The sequence below is a fragment of the Xenopus laevis genome, chromosome 7L (genome assembly GCF_017654675.1).
Source record: "Xenopus laevis strain J_2021 chromosome 7L, Xenopus_laevis_v10.1, whole genome shotgun sequence".
NCBI lineage: Eukaryota > Metazoa > Chordata > Amphibia > Anura > Pipidae > Xenopus > Xenopus laevis.
Genome location: NC_054383.1, coordinates 100,076,503 through 100,104,030, shown reverse-complemented (window position 1 = coordinate 100,104,030; position 27,528 = coordinate 100,076,503). Strand labels below are relative to the sequence as shown.

Sequence of the window (27,528 nt, the reverse complement as noted above, 5' to 3'; positions counted from 1 at the left end):
TGTAAATGGTTTTCACCCTTTTCTGTTCCTGCTGTCCCACCCTGACTTATCCTGCTTAATTTCATACTCCAACATAAATATCATCGCCCCTCAGCAATGCTTTGCCTCACCCTCAATGGAGTATGATTGCAAATGGCACAGAAGGGAATTTGAGGCCACATGTATAATCCCTGCAGTCTGATTCTCCCTGCAGTTCCTGAAATGTTTTCATTGAAGTGTTTTCCAGGTGCATTTCCATGTCTGGGGTGTGGCAAACCACTGAAATTTGGAAAACTCAGAAATTTTTACTTACTGTATCTCTGTTTCTAAGCAATAAAACTGCTCCTTTTTAATGTATTTGATCTTTTATTGTTATGTATTATATTAGTTTTATATTGTGTGAGTTGTGCTTTATTAACAATATATCTTGTATGTAATAAGTGCATAGGAGGATAACTAACAAACTCCACAAAATATTCAAAGCCTTTTATCCTTCTCAAACCAATAGGCAGTCTCTTTACAAATGACAGTATAGGGGCACTGACTATTATGGATTCCTTTGTTCAAAGCCAGCTATATAGGAGGTAGCCATCTGCTCATTAAAGCCATGCCAAACCTTGAACATAAATAAGTATGCTAGACAAATGATCCAGAATAAAATCCACATGAATAGAACAGTTAAAGGGGCAGAAACTTCCACAAGCAAATACAAAAGGCCCTGCCTTCTGCCAAGAACCAGACACAAGATATTACTATACATCTGCTATGCAAGCTTTTAGATCTATTTTTTTCCTTTCCTTTATGGATTGAACCTGACATCTGTTCACCCTTCTTACTTTAAGATGAGAGAGAGGGGTTGGCTCAGCAATGAAAAGTTTGGCTAAATATGTGCATATTAAAATCAGATTATTGTTTTTAGTAAAATCATGTGGTGGTGAAGACCATGAATGAAATCAGTAGTTTCCAATCGGAAGTGACGCACTCACTATCTGCTTTTGGGATTTCTTTTTTTTTAACTTTTTAGTATTATATAACAAGAAGTATAATCAGAGAGCTTCTTTGTAAGCACATGCACAGCATGAGAATTTGCTGTAATTCCTGTTGATTGTTTGATTAAACTGATTAATTATTTAGCAACCTGCTGGGGGTTACTAGACCTGGAGCAAATGTGGCAGCTTTTACGACACCCCATTAATAATCTTGTGTGAAAACAGTTTTAAGCATTGATAAGTCTTACCAGGGAGTGGAGATCCTCTGGAAAGAACTGTGGAGGGTGGGCCAGCACGAAGGGGTTGTGGTAAGGGGTGAACAATCTGGCACGTGGCCATGCCACAACTTCCAAGACTAGGCTTATATTTAGAAATATTATGGTGAGATATCTAATCAAATTAAAACCTACATGTTGTTTTTTTGTAACTAAAATTAATTTTTTTCTGATTAAAGTACAAATTAAGTAGAAAGTAAAGAAAAACACTGCAGCATCAACAACACTTATCGTCTAAAAAATTGTTTCCCCACAGAAGATGCACTCTGGAAAATGAAAAATGTTTTATTTTTTCTAATAAAGCCCGCCTATTGAACACTCTGGGCCGGCACAGGAGGTAGCTTTGGGCAGTGTCGGACTAGCCCACCGGTATACCAGGAAAACTCCCGGTGGGACCTTGTGCTGCTAAACATTTGACATTTCGTGGCCATTCCCTATTTCTATGAGAAGAAAGAACCTAAATAAATGGAATAATAGGTTATAGTATGTATAACTAAAGACTAGGAGAATAGAGGTTGAGTGAGGAGAGGAAGAATAAAAGTACTGAGATTGGGACCCCTGTCTAAGGTTTTTGGATGGACCCCTGGTGTCCCATGTCCGACACGGGCTCTGGGTGTGCTTTGGACAAAGTGATAGTGGGAGCACTTACCGGTACACAGCCAAGCATCCGATGAAGTGGCAGTGAGTCACTCAACGCGTTAAGCGGGCAGCCCCACAGGAGAGATGCTGCTGTAATTTTTAATGGATTTATAATAAATTTTGACTTTTTTAACATATTATTCTGGCTCTGCAGTGCTCCGTCCCTCTACATTGATTTTGCCATGGGTGCGCTTGGCCATGTTGGGGCACATTCAAAAGCATAATGAATAGATGCCATGATTTGTTCATTATGCACATACAAGTGACATGATGGCGAATGCAATGACTAATCTATGTCACATGCATGCACATAACGAGCATTCTAGCGGAACTGGCTTTCTATAAATATGTGTGTGCCCCACCATGCCTACCAACACTAGGAGCTTGCTCAATAGGTGGCCTTTTTGGTTTTAGAAAAAATACTCTTACCCCATCTAGAGGTCAGGCAACAATTTATAGGTAATAGAATAGGTGTCCTTTAACTGATATTTCTCTCTCCTTCTCAGATTCGATAGTCCCTGTAGTAATAATTATTTGCACAAAATACATGTCCACTGCTAATTATAATATAAACATATTCTGCTTTAAAAGGCTCACATGTGGCAGTGTTAATCAACTATCCCTTACAAATCCACTTTGTCTGGCCCAAGCCTTCACAACCTGACACCACCTTCAATTAGTGTTGTTACTTTTTAATGATTTATACATTCCTCACATTCTCAGGACCTTGCGTGCATGATATACAGTTTGTCTACCCTGGTTTAGTCTTCCAAAACTCTACATTCCCAATCTGACTATGCTCAAATGCCACATTCCTTTCTGTTGTCACCTGCACGTGGACCCATCTTCCTCTGGTCTTGTTTAACAAACTATTCTAATTTTCCCTTTCTTAACTTTATGCTTCTTGGATATCACTTTCAATTTGTCTCTTTCCACTTTTTTTTTTTACTTCTTATTTTGCACTTTCTATAATTGTGAGTATGAGACTCGGAGCATTATTAATCTGTATAGGCTTTTTTTTCCTACAGTGCTATCATTTAGAAAGCATTTAATACCAAAATTTGGAAATCATATCTGTATACGTAACAATAATATGCATCACTTTTACTTTTTATAGGGTTATTTTATGTGGCCAGTATCTGTGGTATGCAGTAATGGTGTTTATGACATTGAATCACTGACAGAAGCATTAAAGACCGGTCCATATGGGAGATGCGTTTACGAATGTGACAATGATGTTGTCTCCAACCAGGTACATCTACTATTTATTGTAAAAATAACATCTTCTTGTTTCCTTTGTGGTAGACGTTGACTTAGAGACATTGGTTCATTGCAATCTTGCAGGCTTACCAGTAGGTGTAATCAAGATGCTTGCCAGGATCTAGATCAAGCAGCGTACCCTGCTCTGACATTCAGTTTTCACAGGAGTAGCACTGAGTCTCAAAACTCTTTTTCCTGGCAAAAGGTCAGTTTTGGACCTTAAGGGGCAGATTTGTTACTGGTCGAATTAAAAATTGTTATGGTCAAATTCTGTCAAATTCAACTAGGGAATTATCCAAACTCGATTCGAGGTTTTTTTTTTTTTTTTTTAAATTGAATTCGATATGAGTTGTCGGGTTGTTTAAATTTGTTAAAGTTTTTATTTTGATCTTATTAATAAATTTCCCTAAGTCGAATTTCAAATTCAATTGAGTTATTAAAAAACATGAATTCAAAATTTGACCCTTGATAAATGTGCCTCCCACACTACTTTTCAGCTGGTGTGACCATAATATTATAATGCAACCTAACACCTATATGTGTAGCCCAAATATCAGCTATGACATCCCAAGAATTTTACTCCAGCATTAAATTCTTTTTCAATATATGTGCTTTGGAGGGATTTGCTGAATCAATTAATAAAGCAGGTGCAATATTGAAACATTGCTGGTATTTTTTGCCTTTTTTGCGCCGCAGAAAAGGCGCACATTTTTGGCAAAACAAAACGGGTCAAATTCGCCCATCCCTACTTCTTATTGACCCAGAAGGGCATCAGAAGTTGTAGAGTCCAGCTTGCACCTGCCAATGCTTTATGTATGGGCCCCAAGAGAAGTAGCATCCCGTAGCTCTCTAGCACTTGCATCTGTATATACTTAATAAGTCTTGTGATTTTTCCATTATTGTGTTATGCTCATCCTTACTGAAAGCATTTGTTTTTTTACTACTACCATTTATGATCTCTCCAAATGTGCCTCACTGCAGAATGGTAACTGATTTCTTCTGATGGAATAGGTTGTTAATATGGAGTTTGAGGGCGGGGTGACTGCTGCATTTACTATGATGGCCTTCACACAAGCTCTAGGAGTGAGAAATACCACTATCTATGGATCTAAGGTACATTTTTATTGATTTTAAATAAAAAAATGTCTTACCCTTCATAATTGTGGCTACACACAGTTGCCAAATTAGGCAATCACCTGGCAGGCAATCTTTATTGAGGGATCTAAAACGAATCTTCCATTTTTCACCTTAAAGGTAAGCAGCTGAAGAGCCCATATCTTTTCATATATTTTTACTTTTAGAATAGAATTTAGTAATATTGGTTTTTTTATCATGCCCATATCTTATACTCTTATATTTTCCTGCTAGTTTGTACAGATGCATTCCTATGCTGATATAGTCTTATGGTGTCAATCAGTACACATACGGGGGAATGTAATAAAAATCGCTAACGGAAAAACTATTCGCAATGCGAAAAGTTATGCCTTTGCGCGAACAAATTTTGCTTTGTGCGAATTTAATATAGCTTTTGCGAGCCTGAAAACTGTTTAGCGACCACTTCCGACAGTGAAAGACCGTTTGCGAATTTTATAGTTTGCGCCAATACGCAGTCAATGTAAAAAAACTTCTTACTGAAAAAGTTGTTATGTTTGCTCCAAAAGATTACGACACCTTCAAGCACTTCTTATGAGTGCGCAATTAAAATTCACAATGCGCAATTAAAATTCGCATTGCAATAACAGTTTAAGGAACAATATTACATTGCGAGATGTGGATTTTTAGTCTTATTGGTGCGAATTGTTTTGCTCTTTGCGACTTTTATTACATTCCCCTGTTTGTGTCAAATTTATGTTCCTACTGCGAGCAACTTTCAGCTATGTATGTTACCATTGCTAGCAGGCCATGCACCCTGGGTCACCATGAAATAAACTTCTGCTGGTTTATTATAACGGATTCATCACACAACTGTTTTGATATAATTTGTGAAGGGGACAATGGTGATTTACAAAACAGGAGGGTTATTAAACCTCTTGAGAGGAGAGCCTTTAAGTCATTTTTAAACCAAGGGGCACCTACACAGAGCCCCTCTCTAGCCACATCATCAATACTCACAAAAGAATGCTCTGTTCCCCCTTAAGTGCCCATCAAAATCAGAACTGCTTAGTAGGGTTGGCAACTGCCATGTTTGACTTTTTTTACACCCTGTCTGAGACAACACAGCAGTGATTTCTAAGAATGACCACACACACTGAAGACTGACCTAGTACTAGCACTCTGTGAGCATGCTTTTAGCCACTGTAGGGCATGCATAGTGGATACTTTTTACATTTATTTTTTACATTTTGTAGTTTTGCATTTGGCACACAGGTACAGGGGAACAAGGCCGTTCTGGGAGGTTGCTTAATGTCCAGGGCCCATGAAAGATGAATCCCTATGGTTAAAAAACGACTTTAGACCTCCTTTAAGCACCATGGCACACAGGATATTCTACCTGTGGCACAATGGTGCACAATGCTTTTATCATTTAAAGGAGAAGGAAAGTTGTTTAGTACTTGGGGTGCCAAATGTTAGGCACCCCCAAGTGAATGTATTTACTTACCTGAAACCCTGCGCCGGTGCTCCTATCAGCAGAAAACTGCACTGGCCCGGGGTTATACCAGCGAGCACCATGAAGCGGCCCTCTTCCGGCTTCTACTTTCTTTGCGTGACTGCGCGTAAGCATTAGAGTAAAAAGCTAAAAATAAAAAGTCGGCTTTTTCATTCTACTGCGCATGCGTCTGCCCCGGGAACTTTGAAGAAAGAAGAAGCTGGAAGAGAAGTGCTCCGTGGTGCTCACTGGAATAACCCCGGGCCGGTGCAGTTTTCTGCTGATAGGAGCATCAGCCCAGGGTTTCACTTGGGGGTGCCTAACATTTGGCAACCCCAAGTGCTAAACGACTTTCCTTCTCCTTTAATTTTCCTTCTCCTTTAATCAGCTCATCTCTAAGAAAACTACTGCAAATAACATCAGCTAAAAGAAGCTAGCACGGCATTTGATTTCTATTATATATTTAATATTTTTAGTATTTCATTTGGACGCATTGAAATGGAATTATTAAAAGTTTAGCTATAGTTGGCTTTTAAATTTTTGTTTCGCATTGCTATTTCTGTCCGTCTTGCAATCCAATCATTTAGTGGGCTAAACAAGCAGTTCTATGCCATATGATTTACCACATGTGCAACCAAATTGGCAATAATCATACTGGATCTTTAATATTATGGTGTGCTGAGGAGACAGTTACCAAAAGTGTGACCAGTTTTCTATATGGTGTAAAGGTTTAATATTGTGTCGGGGACTTCTATAACATGAGATTAAAGAAAATGGATAAATATAGGACTCAGTTAAATAAAAATATAGTATGCCATTAATGCCACCCATTTACTGAAAGGCATAATTGATATATAGTAACCACATTGCTAATGCTCTGGTGAGGCTCTGAGAATAAAGTCCACCACAGGCCTACCATCAGCTTTGAAGATCACAAAAACATCTAGTGTAGCAGTGAAAACACCATTAAACAACATTAATTATTAAAGTAAAATAAAATGCCTGACTCACAGAGTCATATTACCAATGGTATAATATATTGAGGCATGAGCTATAATGTAAACTGAAACTATGGTGGTTTACCAGGAACAAATACCTACATTTTATTGCTGTTTTTAAAGTTTGGAAACTGCATTGCCATCAAGGACCAAATCTCTTTTATATAAATGCTTACTACAGGTAGAATAAAAAGCAGTTAAACTGAAGGTACATGTAAACTTGCATATGGATCTCACTAACAAAACATAAATTGATTGTTATCTGAAGGTTACTCCCATGTGAATTTGCATTGACTTGTAAATTCACATGAGATGTTGCCTAAATTACTATTTCAGTCTGAGTCATATGGGATTAAAAATAGTTTGTGCGTAGGCCATTTTTGTTGTTTATATATCTATAATGGAATAATATAGACCAATATGCTATGCCCATCTGAGTTTTCCATTGATTTCTGTATTATTTTTTATTTAATAGGAACTTAACCATAGGGGCTGTGCCCCCTAAGATATTTTGTTAGTTTTATGTTAGTGTTTCCGTATGACAGTGAATAACTTTGGTTATTGGTGAGGTCTTTCCCCTGATATGCCCACCAAAAGCGGGAGATATTGGGCTAATTCAATCATTGGGCCCGAGGGGCAAACTATTGAGTTACAATGACGGGAATAGGCATTGATGGAACAAGGACCGCATCAACTAGCTGATGTGGTCTTCGAACAGATGGGAAAATCATACCTGCCCGATCAACATCTGTCCAGATAATGGTAAGGGAGCGGGGGTGTCGCTTAATGGGGGGGTTGGTGGCACTTGGGGCTGGGTTTTGGTGCCCCCAGGTGGTAGCCCCAGTGGGCCCTGGTCACCCTATTCTGACACTGAGTTTAAAGCAGTGATCCCCAGTAACTCGCGAGCAACATGTTGCTCCCCAACCCCTTGGATGTTGCTCCCAGTGGCTTCAAAGCAGGTGCTTTTTTTTTTAATTCTTGGTTTTTAGGCAAGGTGTATGGCCAAACAGGGCTCTTGTAGGCTGCCAGTCCAAATAGATAATCACAGACCTTTTTAGCATCTACAGGAAGTTTTTCATGCTTGTGTTGCTCCCAAACTCTTTTTGCATTTGAATGTGGCTCACGGGTAAAAAAAGGTTGGGGACCCCTGGTCTAAAGGATCCAAATCTGCAGCTTAAATCTGCCTGTGTATGATCACCTTTACACTTGTGTTTGTAATGGGCCTCTCCAGTCTCCTAACAGTTTCATCTTGTAAGCAGTGATAATTGTTATAGGGGTTATTTGGGCAAAAGCAAATTAACCATTTCAGTCGAGTGTCAGGGGGTCAGCACAAGGTCACGGTGGACATATGTTGCATTCTAAAGAATCATCAAGAGTATGGGAGCCCAAAATATGCCATATCCATTATCATTTTATCTAAGATTAAGCATAATGTCCCTTTTTGTACTGAATATTGAAATTTTATTAGTAAAAGCAACAGAGTTCAGGCCCAAGGATATAAATTGATCTCATGATGTCTCTCTTTCACAGCTGTGCCCACCTCCTCATTCTATAAAAACAAATGCTGTTGTTTTGCTTTTTCTGTTTTCAATGCATATAAATCATGGTTGACTCATTGGACTTCCAGAAAGTAAACATAATAAGGAACATGTACACTATTTCAGTAGGTTGATACAGTTTTCCTCAGTGCACAGAAAGCCTCATGGTTGAGTTTAATCTTGTTTTTTTTTTGTTTTTTTTTCAAATATCCAGCCTTGATGTCATTAACCTCCCCTTATCTCATTACAGTGCCAGCCTCACTGATTTGTGTAACAAAAGCCCCATTCGAAGAGCAGCTGGAGATCTCAGTGATCTCATTCAGCCAGGCCCCAAAATGCCAGAGCAGTACAGCTGATGGGTTTGTTGGAAAACATATTCTAGCTCTGCATTTTGCTCAGTGTGGAACATGCAGTATACCCTATTTCTAAGCAGGGTTTAACTTACATTTAATTACCCCTAAGGCTCATGTCACATTTCACAGTTTCTCCCCTTTCTGCAAAGGCCAATAATCACCAATAACTGAATGTCCACTCGTTTGTATTTAAATCAAAGGGAGGCTGCTGCTGTTTCTGCCTGATTACAGTGACACACAGTGCCACAGGCTTAAAGGTGGCCATAGATAGATTTTTAAAATATCTTTTTGTTATTTTAGGACCTGAAAAGTTCATTTAAATGCATGATTTGTCCATCAACAAAAATAACCATTTCAAGCGCTAGCAACTAGGAAACTTTGGGTAGCTGCCTGCTTGGCCCTGCAAACAACTGGACAATGAATAAATTTCACTGTCAACGATGAAAATCCTCTAGCCTGACCGATGTCGGACGAAAGTAGTTAGATGCGCGATCGTTCGCGACCACTAAACTTGATAATTTGACAGATTTGTTGGATCGCACGAAAATTGGTAGAACAATCTTAAAGGAACAGTAATGTCAAAAAATAAAAGTGTTTTAAAGTAATGAAAATATAATGCAGTGTTGCCCTGCACTGGTAAAACTGCTGTGTTTGCTTAACAAACGCTACTATTGTTTATATAAATAAGCTGCTGTGTAGCAATGGGGGCAGCCATTCAAAGGAGAAATGGCTCAGGTTACACAGCAGATAGCAGATAAGCTCTGTCTGTCTAATGGTGTTATCTGTTATCCATTTGTTAACCTGTGCCATATAGCCGTTTTTCAATTTCCACCATTGCTCTACAGCAGCTTGTTCATATGAACTATAGTAGTGTTTCTAAAGCAAACACATCAGTTTTACCAGTGCAGGGCAACACTACATGATATTTTCAGTACTTTAAAATACTTCCATTTTTTGGTGTTGCTGTTCCTTTAAAGTCTATGGACACCTTAAAGGAGAAGGAAAGGTTAAAACTAAGTAAGCCTTATCAGAAAGGTCCATCTAAATATACCAGTAAACCCCCAAAGTGGTGCTGCTCTGAGTCCCCTGTCAAAAGAAACACAGCATTTCTTTCCTTCTATTGTCTACACATGGGCTTCTGTATCAGACTTCCTGCCTTCAGCTTAAACCTCATTGCCCTGGGCAAGAGCATGCTCAGTTTGCTCCTCTACCCCCTTCCCCTCCCTTCTCTACTGTAATCTGAGCCCAGAGCAGGGAGAGACTCAGGCAGGAAGTGATGTCACACCATGTTAATACTGCAGCTCCTATCCTAAATAAACAGAGAGTTTCTAGAGCTTTTTACTCAGGTATGGTAAAACATTATACAGAATAAATATAGCATTCTAGCTTGCACTATTGCAGCTAATCTATTGGCAATAAAATGCCTCCATAGCTTTCCTTCTCCTTTAAGGTGGCAACAGTTGATTGTTCAAGACAGAAAACGAGCATAATGATCCAGTTCTGTGCATGTATCATGTGATCATCTGATTCACAAACTGCAGCCCAGGCTGTTGCATCTGTGACTCTTGCCCATCCATGTGTGTGACCATGTTACAAACAGTATAACCATCCTGTAACTTGCCCCTTGACTTTTTTAGTGTCACAAGGGCCCAGATGACAGATTGAGTGGTGGGGGAGGGCTAAAAGCATAAAGGGTTCAGTGGGTGTCCTGGCCAATGCAACATTTCAGTATTTGTATGGAACCAGATTATGTTCATAAAGACTTAGGGTTGGCTCCAAGAGTAATGGGGTGCGTTGAGGTGCACCATGCTTTTAAGAAGTCCAAAATTGCTCTCTATTGCCTGACATAATCATTTGAAAATGCGTACCCAGGTGCAAATGTGGTATTGCCTGACATGCTTGCAGAAAGGCTTTCAGGAAAAGGGGCAACTGGGGGTCGTGCTATTGGGCTGCCTAAAAATGCAACACTCAGAACACCCCTTGCTGTGGGGTCTAGTTACACTGTTGCATAGAATCTATTTTGTTATTTTTATTTTCATAGGTTCAGTTTATGGTAAGTTGTAGGGGAAAGTCAGTGGCGTAACTACCGGGGGAGCAGAGGGTGCGATTGGGCCAGGGCCCGCACCCCCTCAGGGCCCCCGGGCAGCTCGCGCACCACTGTGTTTTTACCTAAATGCGGCTGTAAATGCAGCCGTTTCCGGGTGTACGGAGGGGTGCGGGGGCCGGCTGCACATCCCGCGCCAGGGCCCGCCCCCATCTAGTTACGCTGCTGGGGAAAGTAAGGAGATTTTATGCATCTCTTTTAAATCATCTTTCTCCTTTTCCATGAAGGCTACAAAATGCTTAATGGGATGTGTAAATCTTAAAGGGATCCTGTCATGGGAAAACATGTTTTTTTCAAAACGCATCAGTTAATTGTGCTACTCCAGCAGAATTCTGCACTGAAATCCATTTCTCAAAAGAGCAAACAGATTTTTTTATATTCAATTTTGAAATCTGACATGGGGCTAGACATTTTGTCAATTTCCCAGCTGCCCCTGGTCATGTGCCTGCACTTTAGGAGAGAAATGCTTTCTGGCAGGCTGCTGTTTTTCCTTCTCAATGTAATTGAATGTGTCTCAGTGGGACATGGGTTTTTACTATTGAGTGTTGTTCTTAGATCTACCAGGAAGCTGTTATCTTGTGTTAGGGAGCTGTTATCTGGTTACCTTCCCATTGTTCTTTTGTTTGGCTGCTGGGGAGGAAAAGGGAGGGGGTGATATCACTCCAACTTGCAGTACAGCAGTAAAGAGTGATTGAAGTTTATCAGAGCACAAGTCACATGACTTGGGGCAGCTGGGAAATTAACAATATGTCTAGCTCCATGTCAGATTTCAAAATTGAATATAAAAAAATCTGTTTGAGAAATGGATTTCAGTGCAGAATTCTGCTGGAGCAGCACTATTAACTGATTCATTTTGAATTTTTTTTTTTCCCATGACAGTATCCCTTTAAGAATGGCCAGTTCTACTCAACTTTTCATTTGGTATTCATTATTTATTGTTTAAATAATGTTTTGTCTTTTCCCCGCCTCTTTCCTGCTTTTAACCCTTTAAGTGCCACAGAACGTAGAATCTACGTTCTGTGGAAAAGTATCTTGAAATGCCACAGAACGTAGATTCTACGTTCTGCAGCATAAGCGTGCGGGGGAGCTCAGGAGCGGCTTTAAATGCTGCTCGCTCCTTCCCCGCTCGCTCAGAACCCCCTAGGCAACAAGCGGAGCGGGTGGGAAAGGGGCTCCTGGGGCTCGATCGTCCAGGGGCCCCACAAACGCAACAGACGCACGTGGCTGCGCGCTGCTGCTGCCTTCACTTCCGGGTCCCTCCAGCGACGCCCACGCATCGGATCAACGGATCTGGCGACTCCCTCCTGCTTCTCCACTCCTCCTGCCATCATGGACACAGATCTGCAGCTACACACCCCAGGTTAGTGTAACACACACACAAAATACACTTACACACACTTTATACACTAATACATGGTTAGATTTACACTTACACACACTCACATACATTTTTTGGGGGATCAGGGGGGTCACACACACTTGGGGGGGTACATACACTTGCACACACAAACACATGCACATAACATGCAATTTACCAATTGTACACATGCGCACACACATACACTGTTGTGTAGCTTTTTTTTTTTTTTTTTCATATTGCATCGTTGTGTTTTTGGCTCAAAAAATGTTTTATTGCCTTTGCGAATAGCGTATTCGCTAACCGTACTGTGCAATACCTTTTGTATGTTATTTCGGTGATTATTTGGAAATTTTAGGGATTTTGGTGCATTGTTAGCCATTTTATTGCATTTTCAGCGCTGCATAACTGTTGCTTGCTTTATTATGTCCGTAAAACCTATTTTGCCAAGCTATAATATTCAAACTGTAATTCTGATGTCTGATTACACTAGTCTGAAAAAAAAAAGCATAGATTTTTGTGGTTTTATTGGATTTTAGTAATTTTATTTGAATTTCACACTTTCTGTATTATTTTGTTATGTCTTGTAAATTTTATCTACTATATATCCAATTGGGCGTCTCTGTGCGCCACATAGTTTGGTAAATCTGTGAATATTGGGCATGAAAGTGTTCAGTAGACACCTGTCGTTCATATTTAGGATGGTTTATGCGGATACTTTACGAAATGTGGGGCATATAATGGGGTAAAATTCAAGCTTCGTGACGATTTTCAGAAATTTTATAAAAACCGTTACGTTCAGCAGTACTTTGCAGTTTGGCAGTTTGCAGTAGAAACACATATTTACCCATATTGGATTCGTCAGAATGTGTACTTTCTGAAAATATATGGTTTTCTGGGGTCTCTGTACTGTTAGGGGGGTCTAATGTCGCATAATACACACACCAGGTGCTTATATTGCAGCAGCCAGCACGTCAGCTGTGAAAATGTATATACACTATTGTCATTTGGGGGTCTCTGTGGGCCACATAGTTTGGTATATCTATAAATATTGGGCATCAAAGTGTTCAGTAGACCCCTGGCGTTCATATTTCGGATGTTTTATGCTGATACACTACGAAATGTGGGGCATATAATGGGGTAAAATTCAAGCTTCGTGACGATTTTCAGAAATTTGATAAAAACCGTTACGTTCAGCAGTACTTTGCAGTTTGGCAGTTTGCAGTAGAAACACATATTTACCCATATTGGATTCGTCAGAATGTGTACTTTCTGAAAATATATGGTTTTCTGGGGTCTCTGTACTGTTAGGGGGGTCTAATGTCGCATAATACACACACCAGGTGCTTATATTGCAGCAGCCAGCGCGTCAGCCATGAAAATGTATATACACTATTGTCATTTGGGGGTCTCTGTGCGCCACATAGTTTGGTATATCTATGCTTATTGGGCATCAAAGTGTTCAGTAGACCCCTGGCCTTCATATTTAGGATGTTTTATGCTCATACGTTACAAACTGTGGGGCATATAATGGGGTAAAATTCAAGCTTTGTGACGATTTTCAGAAATTTGATAAAAACCGTTATGTTCAGCATTGCTTTGCAGTTTGTCAGTTTGCATTAGAAACACTTATTTACCCATATTGGATTCGTCAGAATATGTACTTTCTAAAAATATATGGTTTTCTGGGGTCTCTGTACTGTTAGGGGGGTCTAATGTTGCATAATACACACACCAGGTGCTCATAGTGCAGCAGCCAGCGCGCCAGCCGTGAAAATGTATATACACTATTGTCATTTGGGGGTCTCTGTGCGCCACATAGTTTGGTATATCTATGCATATTGGGCATCAAAGTATTCAGTAGACCCCTGGCGTTCATATTTAGGATGTTTTATGCTGATACGTTACGAAATGTGGGGCATATAATGGGGTAAAATTCAAGCTTTGTGACGATTTTCAGAAATTTATTAAAAACCGTTACTTTCAGCATTGCTTTGCAGTTTGGCAGTTTGCATTAGAAACACTTATTTACCCATATTGGATTCGTCAGAATATGTACTTTCTAAAAATATATGGTTTTCTGGGGTCTCTGTACTGTTAGGGGGGTCTAATGTCGCATAATACACACACCAGGTGCTCATATTGCAGCAGCCAGCGCGTCAGCCGTGAAAATGTATATACACTATTGTCATTTGGGGGTCTCTGTGTGCCACATAGTTTGGTATATCTATACATATTGGGCATCAAAGTGTTCAGTAGACCCCTGGCGTTCATATTTAGGATGGTTTATGCTGATACGTTACGAAATGTGGGGCATATAATGGGGTAAAATTCAAGCTTTGTGACGATTTTCAGAAATTTGATAAAAACCGTTACTTTCAGCATTGCTTTGCAGTTTGGCAGTTTGCAGTAGGAACACATATTTACCCATATTGGATTCGTCAGAATGTGTACTTTCTGAAAATATATGGTTTTCTGGGGTCTCTGTACTGTTAGGGGGGTCTAATGTCGCATAATACACACACCAGGTGCTCATATTGCAGCAGCCAGCGCGTCAGCTGTGAAAATGTATATACACTATTGTCATTTGGGGGTCTCTGTGCGCCACATAGTTTGGTATATCTATGCATATTGGGCATCAAAGTGTTTAGTAGACCCCTGGCGTTCATATTTAGGATGTTTTATACTGATAAGTTACGAAATGTGGGGCATATAATGGGGTAAAATTCAAGCTTTGTGACGATTTTCAGAAATTTGATAAAAACCGTTATGTTCAGCATTGCTTTGCAGTTTGGCAGTTTGCAGTAGAAACACTTATTTACCCATATTGGATTCGTCAGAATGTGTACTTTCTGAAAATATATGGTTTTCTGGGGTCTCTGTACTGTTAGGTGGTCTAATGTCGCATAATACACACACCGGGTGGTTATATTGCAGCAGCCAGCGCGTCAGCCGTGAAAATGTCTATACATATTGTCATTTGGGGGTCTCTGTGCGCCACATAGTTTGGTATATCTATGCACATTGGGCATCAAACTGTTTAGTAGACCCATATGTTTATATTTAGGATGCTTTATGCTGGTAATGATACATGGACAATACGATGCTGGAAAGTTGAAGCTTTGAGGCAATTTGGGCCTCTAAATGCCAGATACTTTGGTAAACCTATGAACAATGGCCACCAAACTGTTCGGAGGAACCCTGGCAATCATATTTAGGGTGCTTTTTCTTGGTGCATAACGATACATGGGTGATATGGTGCTGAGAAGTTGAAGCTTTGAGGCAATTTTCAGATATTTCACCAAAACCGACAATTGTGGGAAAGCCTTGCGACTCAGTAGTTTGGAGCAGAAAGGCATGGGTACCCATTTTAGATTCTGTAGAATGTGTACTTTCCAAAAATATATGGGTTTTGGGGGGTAAACATATATTTCTGTGTTTTTACCCCACAAAAATGCAGTCAATGTGTTGATTTTTCATTAGCTGAAGTTACCCACGGGACTGTTTGTATGCGCTAACTTCATTTTGGGGCCTCTAAATGCCAGATACTTTGGTAAACTTATGAACAATGGCCACCAAAATGTTCAGAGGAACCCTGGCAATCATATTTAGGGTGCTTTTTCTTAGTACGTAATGACACATGGGTGATATGGTGCTGGAAAGTTGAAGCTTTGAGGCAATTTTCAGATATTTCACCAAAACCGACAACTTTGGGAAAGCCTTGCGACTCAGTAGTTTGGAGCAGAAAGGCATGGGTACCCATTTTAGATTCAGTAGAATGTGTACTTTCCAAAAATATATGGGTTTGGGGGGTAAACATATATTTCTGTGTTTTTACCCCACAAAAATGCAGTCAATGTGTTGATCTTTCATTAGCTGAAGTTACCCACAGGACTATTTGTATGCACTAACTTCATTTTGGGGCCTCTAAATGCCAGATACTTTGGTAAACCTATGAACAATGGCCACCAAACTGTTCGGAGGAACCCTGGCAATCATATTTAGGGTGGTTTTTCTTGGTGCATAACGATACATGGGTGATATGGTGCTGGGAAGTTGAAGCTTTGAGGCAATTTTCAGATATTTCACCAAAACCGACAATTGTGGGAAAGCCTTGCGACTCAGTAGTTTGGAGCAGAAAGGCATGGGTACCCATTTTAGATTCGGTAGAATGTGTACTTTCCAAAAATATATGGGTTTTGGGGGGTAAACATATATTTCTGTGTTTTTACCCCACAAAAATGCAGTCAATGTGTTGATCTTTCATTAGCTGAAGTTACCCACGGGACTGTTTGTATGCGCTAACTTCATTTTGGGGCCTCTAAATGCCAGATACTTTGGTAAACTTATGAACAATGACCACCAAAATGTTCAGAGGAACCCTGGCAATCATATTTAGGGTGCTTTTTCTTAGTACGTAATGATACATGGGCGATATGGTTCTGGGAAGTTGAAGGTTTGAGGCAATTTTCAGATATTTCACCAAAACCGACAATTCTGGGAAAGCCTTGCGACTCAGTAGTTTGGAGCAGAAAGGCATGGGTACCCATTTTAGATTCAGTAGAATGTGTACTTTCCAAAAATATATGGGTTTGGGGGGTAAACATATATTTCTGTGTTTTTACCCCACAAAAAATGCAGTCAATGTGTTGATTTCTCAGTAGCTGAAGTAAAGTCCTGAACAATTTGGATGTGCTAACTTCATATTGGTGTCTCTAAATGCCAGATACTTTGGTAAACCTATGCATAATGGGTATCAAACTGTTCAGTGGACCCCTGGCAATCATATTTCAGGTGCTTTTTCTTGGTACCTAATATAGTTTGGGATATGCGGAGCAGCAAAATAAAACCTTTGAAATGATTTTTCAGAATTTTTAATTTTTTGTTGAAAAACCGCTATATTCAGACAAGCTTTTATGTTTGGTAGTTGGGAGTAGAGAGACATAGTTACCCATTTTATAATCGGCAGAATGTGTACTTTTCAAAAATGTATGGTTTTCTGGGGTAAACCTACAGTTTCAGGATTTTTTGCCTTGGAATCTAAAGCATGCCGTTTTCTGCCTTAGTGCTTTCAAAATTCGGTAATATACTGCCGGGAGTTTTTGCTGTACAGAAATCCTAAATCTCCCTAAAACTATACATATCTGGTATTGGCACGTTCGAGAGACATAAGGCTTTCCAAATCAGTTGGATTTTCATCCGTAAAATGAAATATTTTTCTGGTATAAATTGATATACGATGAAAAATGGTAATTTTTCATTTTTTTTTGGTATTTAGCACTATAAATTTTTTTGCACAGGTGGAAATACATGAAAACTCAGGCAGATTTAGAAAGCTCAGTTTCTACCGAAAAAAACAATGTATAGTTTTCCTAGGTAAACTATAAGTTTCCCCTCAGAAAATGCCCCTAAAGTGAGAGAGCACAAAATGTTTCAAAAACGGCTGGCATTTCGCGTATACCAAAATGTGAAATTCTGCTGGCACTTAAAGGGTTAAATTATGGTCACTGACTCCATCCATAAAAAACAAATGCTCTGTAAGGCTACAAATGTATTGTTATTGCTACTTGTTGTGAGTTATATTTCTATGCAGGACATCTGCTATTCATATCCCAGTCTCTTATTCAAATCAATGCATTGTTGCTAGGGGCATTTGGAACCTTGCAACCAGATTGCTGAAATTGCAAACTAGAGAACGGCTGAATAAAAAGTAAAATAACTGAAACACCAGAAATAATAAAAAATGAAAAACAATTGCACTCAGAATATTTATATTTACATCATACTAACAGTTAACTCAAAGATGAACAACATCTTTAAATCCCCATATGAGGTGTATGTACAGGTATGGGAGCTGTTATCCAGAATGCTTGGGACCTGGGGTTTTCCGGATAAGGGATCTTTCCTTAATTTGGATCTTCAAACCTTAAGTCTTCTAGAAAATCATGTAAACATTAAATAAAACCAATAGGCTGGTTCTGCTTCCAATAAGGATTAATTATATCTTAGTTGGGATCAATTACAAGCTACTGTTTTATTACTACAGAGAAAAATGAAATCATTTTTTAAAATTTGGATTCATTTATTATAATGGAGTCTATGGGAGATGGCCTTTCTGTTATTCTGAACTTTCTGGATAACAGGTTTCCGGATAACAGATCCCATACCTGTATTATAAATACACTTGAGCTGGCCTCAGAATAAATACAACATCTCCTAGTGAGCTGATACTGTATGTCAGAGACTGGTAAAGGTTGATGCACAAGTTGATCATCTTATTTGACTCCTTGAATCACTCAGCTGTTAGTGAGCTATGTGTGTCTGTGTTGTAGTTCAACAACATCAAGAGGACACAGGAATCATGTCACAGCTTTACAATCTGTAATTTAAATTATAATAACCAAATAAACACAGGGTGGTGCATTATTTTTATGTCTCACCCATGGATTCAGATATATTGTGATATAATATCTAGTAGATAAGATACAGTGCTAACACAGCTGGGTAGATACGCATTCATAAGAGATACATATTGTAACTGTGGAAAACTACTCCCTATTCAGACTGACTGTCGGTTTCTAGCTCACAAACAAGGCTCCATAAATAGAAGTGGGAAAGGTTAGTGGGTGGCAGCTCCTTCCTTGACATGAAAAATGACACAGTTGTTGTTCAGGCAGGTTAGACTTCTTTTTAACTCATAACTCATAACCATATGATCTTGGTTGTAAGTATAAAGTAAAATGAAAGAAGGCTCGTAGTATGAGCAATTCCTTGAAAGAAGGCTCGTAGTATGAGTAATTCCTAAATGTCAGACCCATGATAGCATTGTGTGTAATCAGAACTGCATCTAAAATTTAAAATAGTTACACCACTGCAATTTCATTGAGATAAAAGCAGTTTCAGACTGTTAATATCAGGCTTGTGGCCCAACAGCTCTCTCCAAAGATCAGAGTTAACTGACTATATAGAAAGTGCATAGAAAGTCTATAGTAAGGGCTGCTGACACTCTGTGCTAACAGTCTAAAACTGACTGCTTGTTTTGCTAAAATGTGCACAATGGGGCTTATTTTTTAAAAAATGTGCATATTTGCCCATGGGCAGATACTTATAGCAACCAATCAGTGATTTTTTTTTTCCAGGAAGCCGCAGAACCATGAATACAACAATTTGATTGGCTTCCTAGGGTTACTGCCCAGGGGCAAATATGATAAATGACCCCCAATACTTTTTGTTTAAAAAAAACAAACCAGTTGAAACAGAAATTACTTTGTACATATTGAGGCCCATTTATCAAATTGTGTGTAAAATGACAACACCAAACATCACTGTCTGATTGCAAAAAAACAGTTTTTATCAAGCTGTGTATGAGCAGTCATACATTGTCAGTTTTACACTATTTTTTACTGCCAGAATTTATTGCTGTCAATTTTTCCTATTGACTTAAGTGGGTTACTCCATAACAGTGAAAATAAGCAGCTTTATTAATTTGCCGTTTAATCGACACTGTTTTTTTCCAGTAAAAATAACTTTACACAGCATGTTAACAGATAAATGGGCTCTTATTTGTACAAATAGGCAAAGTTTGACCTCTGCTGGAAATATTCAGAATTACAGGGCTTAACCCTATAGGTAATTAAGCAAGGTCAAATTTACAAACACATTTTTCGAGATTTATTATACCTGACCCTGGAAATAGCTTGAATAGAAAATACACAATCTAAAAACTGTGAGGTCATGGAGATGTTAATGGCAGAGGTCCCTTGAACTGTTTGAAGATGTTAATAGCCTTCATGATGTTCGAGTTTTTTTCCGGAGGGTTTCACCTAAACCCCAAACTCACTGATTCAGGTTTTTTCCATTTCAATTTTCTCTTAAATTAGAACCCACTTGAGTTCATTCGAGATCTAAAAAACTCTAAAATTCCACCTTTGCTAAATAACCCCTTAGTGCCATGTAGTAAAGGACATAGAAGGAAATAGGCCCCTGCGCTACAGAGCTTACAAAAGCAAGTATTTGTTGGCTCTATGTCTAAAGCAATCAGAACCTGCAGTGCAGCAAATAGCAAAAGACAAACCGATATTAGTTTTAATAACAAATACAGGTATGGGAAACGTTATACGGAAACCCGTTATCCAGAAAGCTCTAAATTACAGGAAGGCCATCTCCCATAGATTCCATTTTATCCAAATAATTAAAATTTTTAAAAACTATTCCCTTTTTATTTGTAATACTAAAACAATACCTTGTACTTGATCCAAACAATTAAAGGAGAAAAAAAGTTGTTTACCACTTGGGGGTGCCAAATGTTAGGCACCCCCAAGTGAATGTATTTACTTACTTGAAACTCCCTACGAGCACCACGGAGCGCTTCTCTTCCTGTTTCTTCTTTCTTCAAATTTCCCAGGACAGACGCATGAGGAGTAGAATGAAAAAGCCGACTTTTCATTCTAATGCGCAGCCGCTAGAAGAAAGAAAAAGCCAGAAGAGAAGCTCTCTGTGGTGCTCGCTGGAATAACCACTGGCCGGTGCAGTTTTCTGCTGATAGGAGCACTTGGTGATGCCTAACATTTGGCACCCCTGAGTGTTAAACAACTTTCCTTCTCCTTTAACCTTTTATGGAGGCAAAATAATACTATTGGATTTATTTAATGTTTAAATAATTTTTTAGTAGTAGATGTAGGGTATGAAAACCCATATTAGGGAAAGATCTATTATCCGGAAAACCCCAGGTTCCAAGCATCCATGATGACAGGTCCTATACTTGTACATTTAAATCAGTAGAAATCTTTTAATAATGTATATTATGCAAAATGTTATATTTTTGTCACTCCTGTGAATAAAGCTCAACATAGACCTAAATATCTACCTGTCTGGCCTAGTCACCCTTTAAGTGATTATTTGTTTGACTAATTGCCTAATTGATGATCCAAACCTAAAGCCCCAAGACGATTAATCAGATCACATAGGGAATGTGTGCAGGGCAGGCACCAGCAAAAAGCACATATGCATGATATGTTTCTTTGCTAATAGGATGTTCTGCTATTGATATCTGAATGAATCCTGATCAGATACAGATAGAGAGGATGATTGCCTTGGCCCACAAAGGCAGTCAGTGTCTGAACCATAATGGATCAAAAGAAGAATATCTCTCCCAGTCAAATCCATGTAGCAGTCATAAATGTTAATGGATAATGACACGGTTTATCTTCCACAATATTATTACGTTACTGACTGATAATCATCACTTGTAACCAAGAAGTTCCTTGATAACAAAGCATCATATAGTTGAGTGAAACTGAGATGTTAATTGCAGAAAACTTATCAAACGGAATGTGCGTTATTCATTTTGCAAAGGGAGACCATTAGCATTTCTGGTGCTCATTGCTTTGTTGTGAAAACATATGTGTAGGAGTTTCCTTCTAGAAATTCCCTGCTGGGGAAAAGTGCCAAAGCCTCCTGGCGAGGCATGTAATCTGATCGCTGCTATCATATCCTGTTCTGTGTTTAGCTTTGCTGATAATCTCTGTTTGCACAGCCTTTTCCTCATCAGACACTACACTATTGAGAACTGCAGCACTTGTTAATATTAAAACATTAAAACATTAAAAACACAATAATCGAAATTTGAAAATGGTTTATGCAACATACATTAATACCCTGTTGCTCCTACACCAGAGAAAAAAAAATGTAGACTTTAGATCTCCTAAAATGCAACTAAAATAAAAAGAAGTCGAAATAATTTCCAAATGATTTAAGGGAGGGGTCTGCAGTTTAGTAGTTATTCTTCATTGAAAGATGATGCAGATAAAAGGGCTAATGATAGGCCAACATGTTCTGGTGGGTTCTAGGAAAATTGCGATTGGGCATATTTATTAAATACGTATCAAGGGTATAAAATTCTTCAGATGCACTTTGTATAGTGAGAAAGCACCCCATATCATTATTTATTACAAATAACCCTTATGTTTGAAATAGCAGGTAACTTTTATTTGGAGGATTTATACACTTTATTTGGTGGATCTGGGGGATCTGACACACTTTGGCAGCTGCATTAGGGACCCCCAGGCTCCCCCACCTTAGCCGCACCCCCCCCTTCAGCCCCCCCCCCACATTGCATACTTTCTTATCGCTTCATGCAGCCAAAGTATTTTGGTTGCTTCCACATATACCTTATATTCCTTCCCTCTGGAATTCCATCCCTGAATTCCTCCGTAAGGAACCCTCTATCTCTTCAAGAAAAAACTACCTTTTACTAGAACATTAGCCTAGTCCTGTGCCTACTGACTATGCCTTACCTTGTGCACCTTTTCATCTCCAATTTGTACCTGTATATTAATTAGCCTCCCATCTACTTAGACTGTAAGCTCTACGGGGCAGGGACCTCCTTCCCACTATGTCTCTTACCACATAGCACTTACGGTAAGCTCTCATATGATTCTGTATATATTTATTATGTGATTTGTCTTCCGTGTGTGTGTTTGTGTGTGTGTGTGTGTGTGTGTATATATACAGCGCTGCGGCTCCATAACAGCACTTTACAAATCAAGTAATACATACATATATTTATGTCACAAAGACAAGAAGAATACGATCAAATCAATAGTGGAATAATATTTGTATGTACAAACTGAAGGTTGGAATTTTATCCGCTGGCTACAAACACACAACTGAAAAGGGCAAGTCAATGGGGATGGAGAGTCAAAGAACATTCTTCCTGACTGGCAGAACTTTGCCCATAGCTTTAATTTCATATTTCCAAAACTAATATTTACACATGCATATATCAATTTAGATCCCACATTCCACAGCTATTTCATGTCATTCTGTGTTTTCTTTAAATATATATTTTTGTAAGTATGATGATATATCTATATTATGCTATTAGTGTACAGGCCTATGACACACAGGGCATGTACCCGACCTATGTAGCAGCAGAGACAAGCCTGTATCCATCCCTGTTACCTCCCATATACTGGAATGGGAAACACCTAAGAACATTGTAAAGTAGTCTCCCTCTTTGACTTTGACATAACGTTTAGCAGTAAATTACTATTGCTATATTTTTCCTTGGTACATTTACTTTTACTGTGCTAGGTTATTCTGTGGATTTATTGATTTTCTTTTAGAACTGGCAGTTATACCTGAATAAAGTGATACATTTTTAAAGAGAAATGATGACAAAATGTCTAGCCCCATGTCAGATTTCAAAATTGAATATAAAAAAATCTGTTTGCTCTTTTGAGAAATGGATTTCAGTGCAGAATTCTGCTGGAGTAGCTCTATTAACTGATGCGTTTTGAAAAAATTTTTTTTACCCATGACAGTATCCCTTTAATTATATTATACTCTTTATTCTCTAGAGAACACCATAAAGACTCACCGAACATATTGGAAACATAGAGTCAAATAGACTGGTGTATAAATTACCTATGTCATGACAAAATATAATGTTGATGTTTATATAATGGAGTGTTTAGTATATGAAATGCTTTGTAATTAATGGTGTTATACAGACATGTATAGATTATATGTAAAACATGGAATATGGGTGATATAATACATGTAATTTCTGGTGATGGCCACTAGTGGATAGGGGTATAAAAGGAAGTGGTAATGCTAATGATACTTTGTTAGCTTGATAAAGGACTTTTTGTGTCCGAAACGTCGCTATGCTACAGTTAAAATAAAGGCGGTTTTAACAAGATATTGGAGTGCTGCATTTCATATACTTAAAGTTTTCCAGTCATTATAGCAAATATTTGGGGATGGACCCAATCACTTAACTACAAAAAACATTTCTGACAACAGAACATCTTCACATTTCCCCTAGTTTGCTTTCAATTTGACTTTGACCTTGACTGAGCTTGGTATACAAACCAACTTTCAATGCAAGAAATGAATGTTGGAAGTAGGTGGCTACCCTCCTGAAATATAATAACCCCTGGGCATCCCATTATTAAACAAATACACATTCATCAAAATATAACAGTAAATAGACACTTGTTCCTGCACAGCAAATATTACAATAGACAGTGATGCAACTCAATGTTGTCTGCAGGAGATTCGTAACATCAACACTGTAACAAAGCATTGTTATCATATGGAACAAGGGACACAGAATGTATGATGCAAGTCCATGGATCGAATGTTCTCCCGGATCCATAAGGTTATATACGGGATTGGGGTATTGGGTTACAATCAATATTCCCAGGTTAGCACAGGTCCTGTAGTTCCATAATTAGAATAAATGAATCAATGATCTATCACCCTGCCTCTATACCACTTATCCATTTAGCTTTTTTAAATAAAAATAAGAAATAATTTTGCAATAAAAAGACATGACAGAATATCAAGAGTTGGGAACCAGATACTTTAGCTTCTATATATGATACTTGCAAAGGCAGCAAATGGCCAAGGAAACTCTGAAAGAAATTATTAAATACGTGGTCAGGGTTGTAATTTAGGAAAACCCCTCCTGATCAAAATCAAGCTCCTCTGCACTTATTTCCAATGCACTTGCTGCCAGAAATTTCAGTGAGGCATGTGGTGGAAGGAACAGTGCTACAAATGCAATGCAATAGGACTCCCTAGTATATAAACAAAAGCATTTGCTATAAGGGCTTACTTACTAATGGGGTCTAGCTGTAAGGTATAAAAAAAAGTCATAAAACACTGGGGGTTATTTATTAAAACTCAAATGAATCAAATTTTTTTCTTAAAATGAAGTTGACCTAACTCCCATCCAAGAATTTAACACATTTATATCACATTGGGATAAAATTGAGCGTCAATTCGAATTGTATGTTTGAAGGTCTGAAAAAATGGATTATGGGATGAAAACTCAGACTTTATCGGATTATGGGACGAAACCCCCACAATGTCAAGAAACAACTTTAGGGACATCTGCCATTGACTTCTACATGACCTCCACTGGTTTGAGATGAAGTATTTTCAGGTTTGGATTTTTAGCAGCTTTGGGGCATAATAAATCTCTGAAACCAGATAAATTTGAGGTTTAATAAATGGGCTCCTATAAGTTGAAGGCCCTTGGATGAGATTTGGTCAAGGAATAAGAACAGCCCAATTTTTGCACACCAAAGGGCCATAGATACATTTGGCCACCTGACCAAACAACTGGATCTGTCAGTATGTTAACTTTTTTTTAATAAATATACATGTCAAAAATTTAAAGACAAATGGTTGTTACAGTACGTGTATAAAGGAAGTTACTAGTTGCTGTAGACAACAGAATTGCTTTTCATACTCAAGCTTGGCCTTTTGTTAGATATAAAGTTGTCAGACCAGAATCCTTGGCCTCCTGCCGGGGGCTTTCTATTGCTTAATTGTACAAGAATGTAAGATTATTGTGGGAAGAAGTGACTAGCAAATGCCAAGCAGTGATCTGTCTGTACTTAAAGCTGCATACAATAAATTTGATACATTAACTTACCTTAGTTAATTGTTACTGAATGTTAAAGCATATTATTGGCCAGATGGTGGATCAAATTATACTGACCTGATTTTATTGCTCCTGTAACATTATAGGGTCCTGGGCACACAAGTGGGGATAGTTGTATCCACAACTTCATGTGATTTATCAGCAAGCTGGCATATTGTTAATGGTCTCTGTGGAAAGGAAATATTGAAGTGGCCTTTGGTTCACTGTGGCTAGTACGGTATGAGTTATTTTAAGGAAATATAATTGTGCCACTGTCCTAATTGAAGCAAGAAACCCTTGAACTGTGACGATGGACTCAGGGGGGCTCATTTATTAACGCAGCGCTAAAAAGAGCGCAGTGGCCTGACATTTGCCCAGCGCATGCGAGTATTTAATAATGTAGCGCACGATACCTTAACAGTGCGATTTGTGCGCTAATGTAGACACAGACAGGTGCGACGTGTGAAACTGCGTATCAGCTGTCGCAGTGCTTATAATAAATTGTGCGCACAGGAAGATACCGCAAAGGTAAGGATTAGTTGTGCTCATGTATGAATGCGCTGCTTTAATTAGTTGCGTCACATATTGCGCATATTGCGTTCACTTAGACGCATCTGCATCTGTTTCTGTGCTAATATTTGTTTGGTTGCAAAGGTGTTTAGCCTACCTGATACCCTTAAAGGAACCTTGGTCAATATAAACATGTTGGGTGGAAGGCGTGGTTAATATGCACTTTACAGGGGTTGTTCATCTTTGAGTAAACTTTGAGTTAACAAACATCCCCACCAACAGCAGCACCATTGTATTTGCCAGAACCCAGTTTAGCAGTGTGGCTCTGCACACATATATAAAATTCTCTTTTAAGCAACATGAAACGCAAAAATGTGAATATACTAGCGCAGCTGGGCAGGAATGCGCATTTTGAAGAGCGTTACTATTACGCCACGAAGAGGCAGTCGTAAAAATTGTGGTGCTGTTGCCCGGGTGCAGTTTTGCACATATACAGACGCAAAACTGCGACGGGCGCAGTGCAAGCGCATTGTAGCCACGCCCACAGCCACGCCCCTAACAACCACGGCATCGTTTGCGACATAAATGCCCAATCTTTTGCGCAATGCGCATAAACAAAACCATTGCAAAAGCTCTGTGTTATGCGCAATATCACGCAAATATATTAGCGATCACGCTCGTGATGGCGCAGACAATCTTTTGCGTCCACTTATGCGATGCGCTGCTTTAATAAATGAGCCCCAGGATCTCTAACAGTCCTTCTACATTCCTGGGCCACCCAGCCGTTGGAGATGCTGTTGTTACACCCCTGTTTGCTTTGAATGCCTATTACTTCTGAAACTATGGCATGGCACTATGATAGGATTGCCAGGTTGTCCGTATTATACCTCCTAGTAAAAGTGATGATTTATATCTAAAGTTATTAGATGAAAAACAATAATATTAGGATGGCTGGCAGCTTTTACTAAACTGTTTCTTATGACCGTTGTGGTTTTTTCAATTCGGCTGTTGAGTTTCTACATCTGAAGGTCTTTTTTTTTCACCTTTATATTCCTGTTTTCCCATTGATTCCTTTAAAAATAAACTGTCAATTGATTGGCTGGGCCAAATCGTTTTGTAACTTGATACTAATTTCTTAGAGAAGTGATTGAAGACCTGAATGGAATGCAGGCAAGCTTGAGCACCTCAGGCAATGGAATACTTGCCAGCAACACTATTAATCATGCAAAGCCTGATACAATGGAAACCTATGGCAGTAAGTACTGAGTTTAAACGTGAATTTTAGGTGGTAAATGTGATGGAAAAAGTTTCTTCAAGAACCCTACTTCTAAAATGAATAATTTTAATCAGCCACTCATAGAAACAAGTCCCAGCATCCTCTGACAGCCAATGTAGGAAAGCAAAAATACATTTTTTACCCTGGTTTTGCTTCCAATAAGGAATAATTATATCTTAGTTGGGATCAAGTACAAGTTACTGTTTTATTATTATAGAGAAAAAA

General features: G+C 38.8%; 1 protein-coding gene across 4 annotated transcripts in view; it reads left to right on the top strand.

Moving 5' to 3' along the window:
• Positions 1 to 27,528, top strand: part of LOC108696590 (putative 4,5-dihydroxyphthalate dehydrogenase) — an 88,351-nt gene that overhangs the window by 42,513 nt on the left and 18,310 nt on the right. For 3 of the 4 annotated variants that reach the window (XM_018226094.2, XM_041569381.1, XM_018226095.2), the window contains 2 exons: positions 3,000 to 3,134; positions 4,154 to 4,255. In XM_018226094.2, the coding sequence (XP_018081583.1) occupies positions 3,000 to 3,134; positions 4,154 to 4,255 (237 nt within the window). The remainder of the gene's footprint in view (positions 1 to 2,999; positions 3,135 to 4,153; positions 4,256 to 27,528) is intronic. The other variant, XM_041569382.1, reaches the window with a different exon arrangement.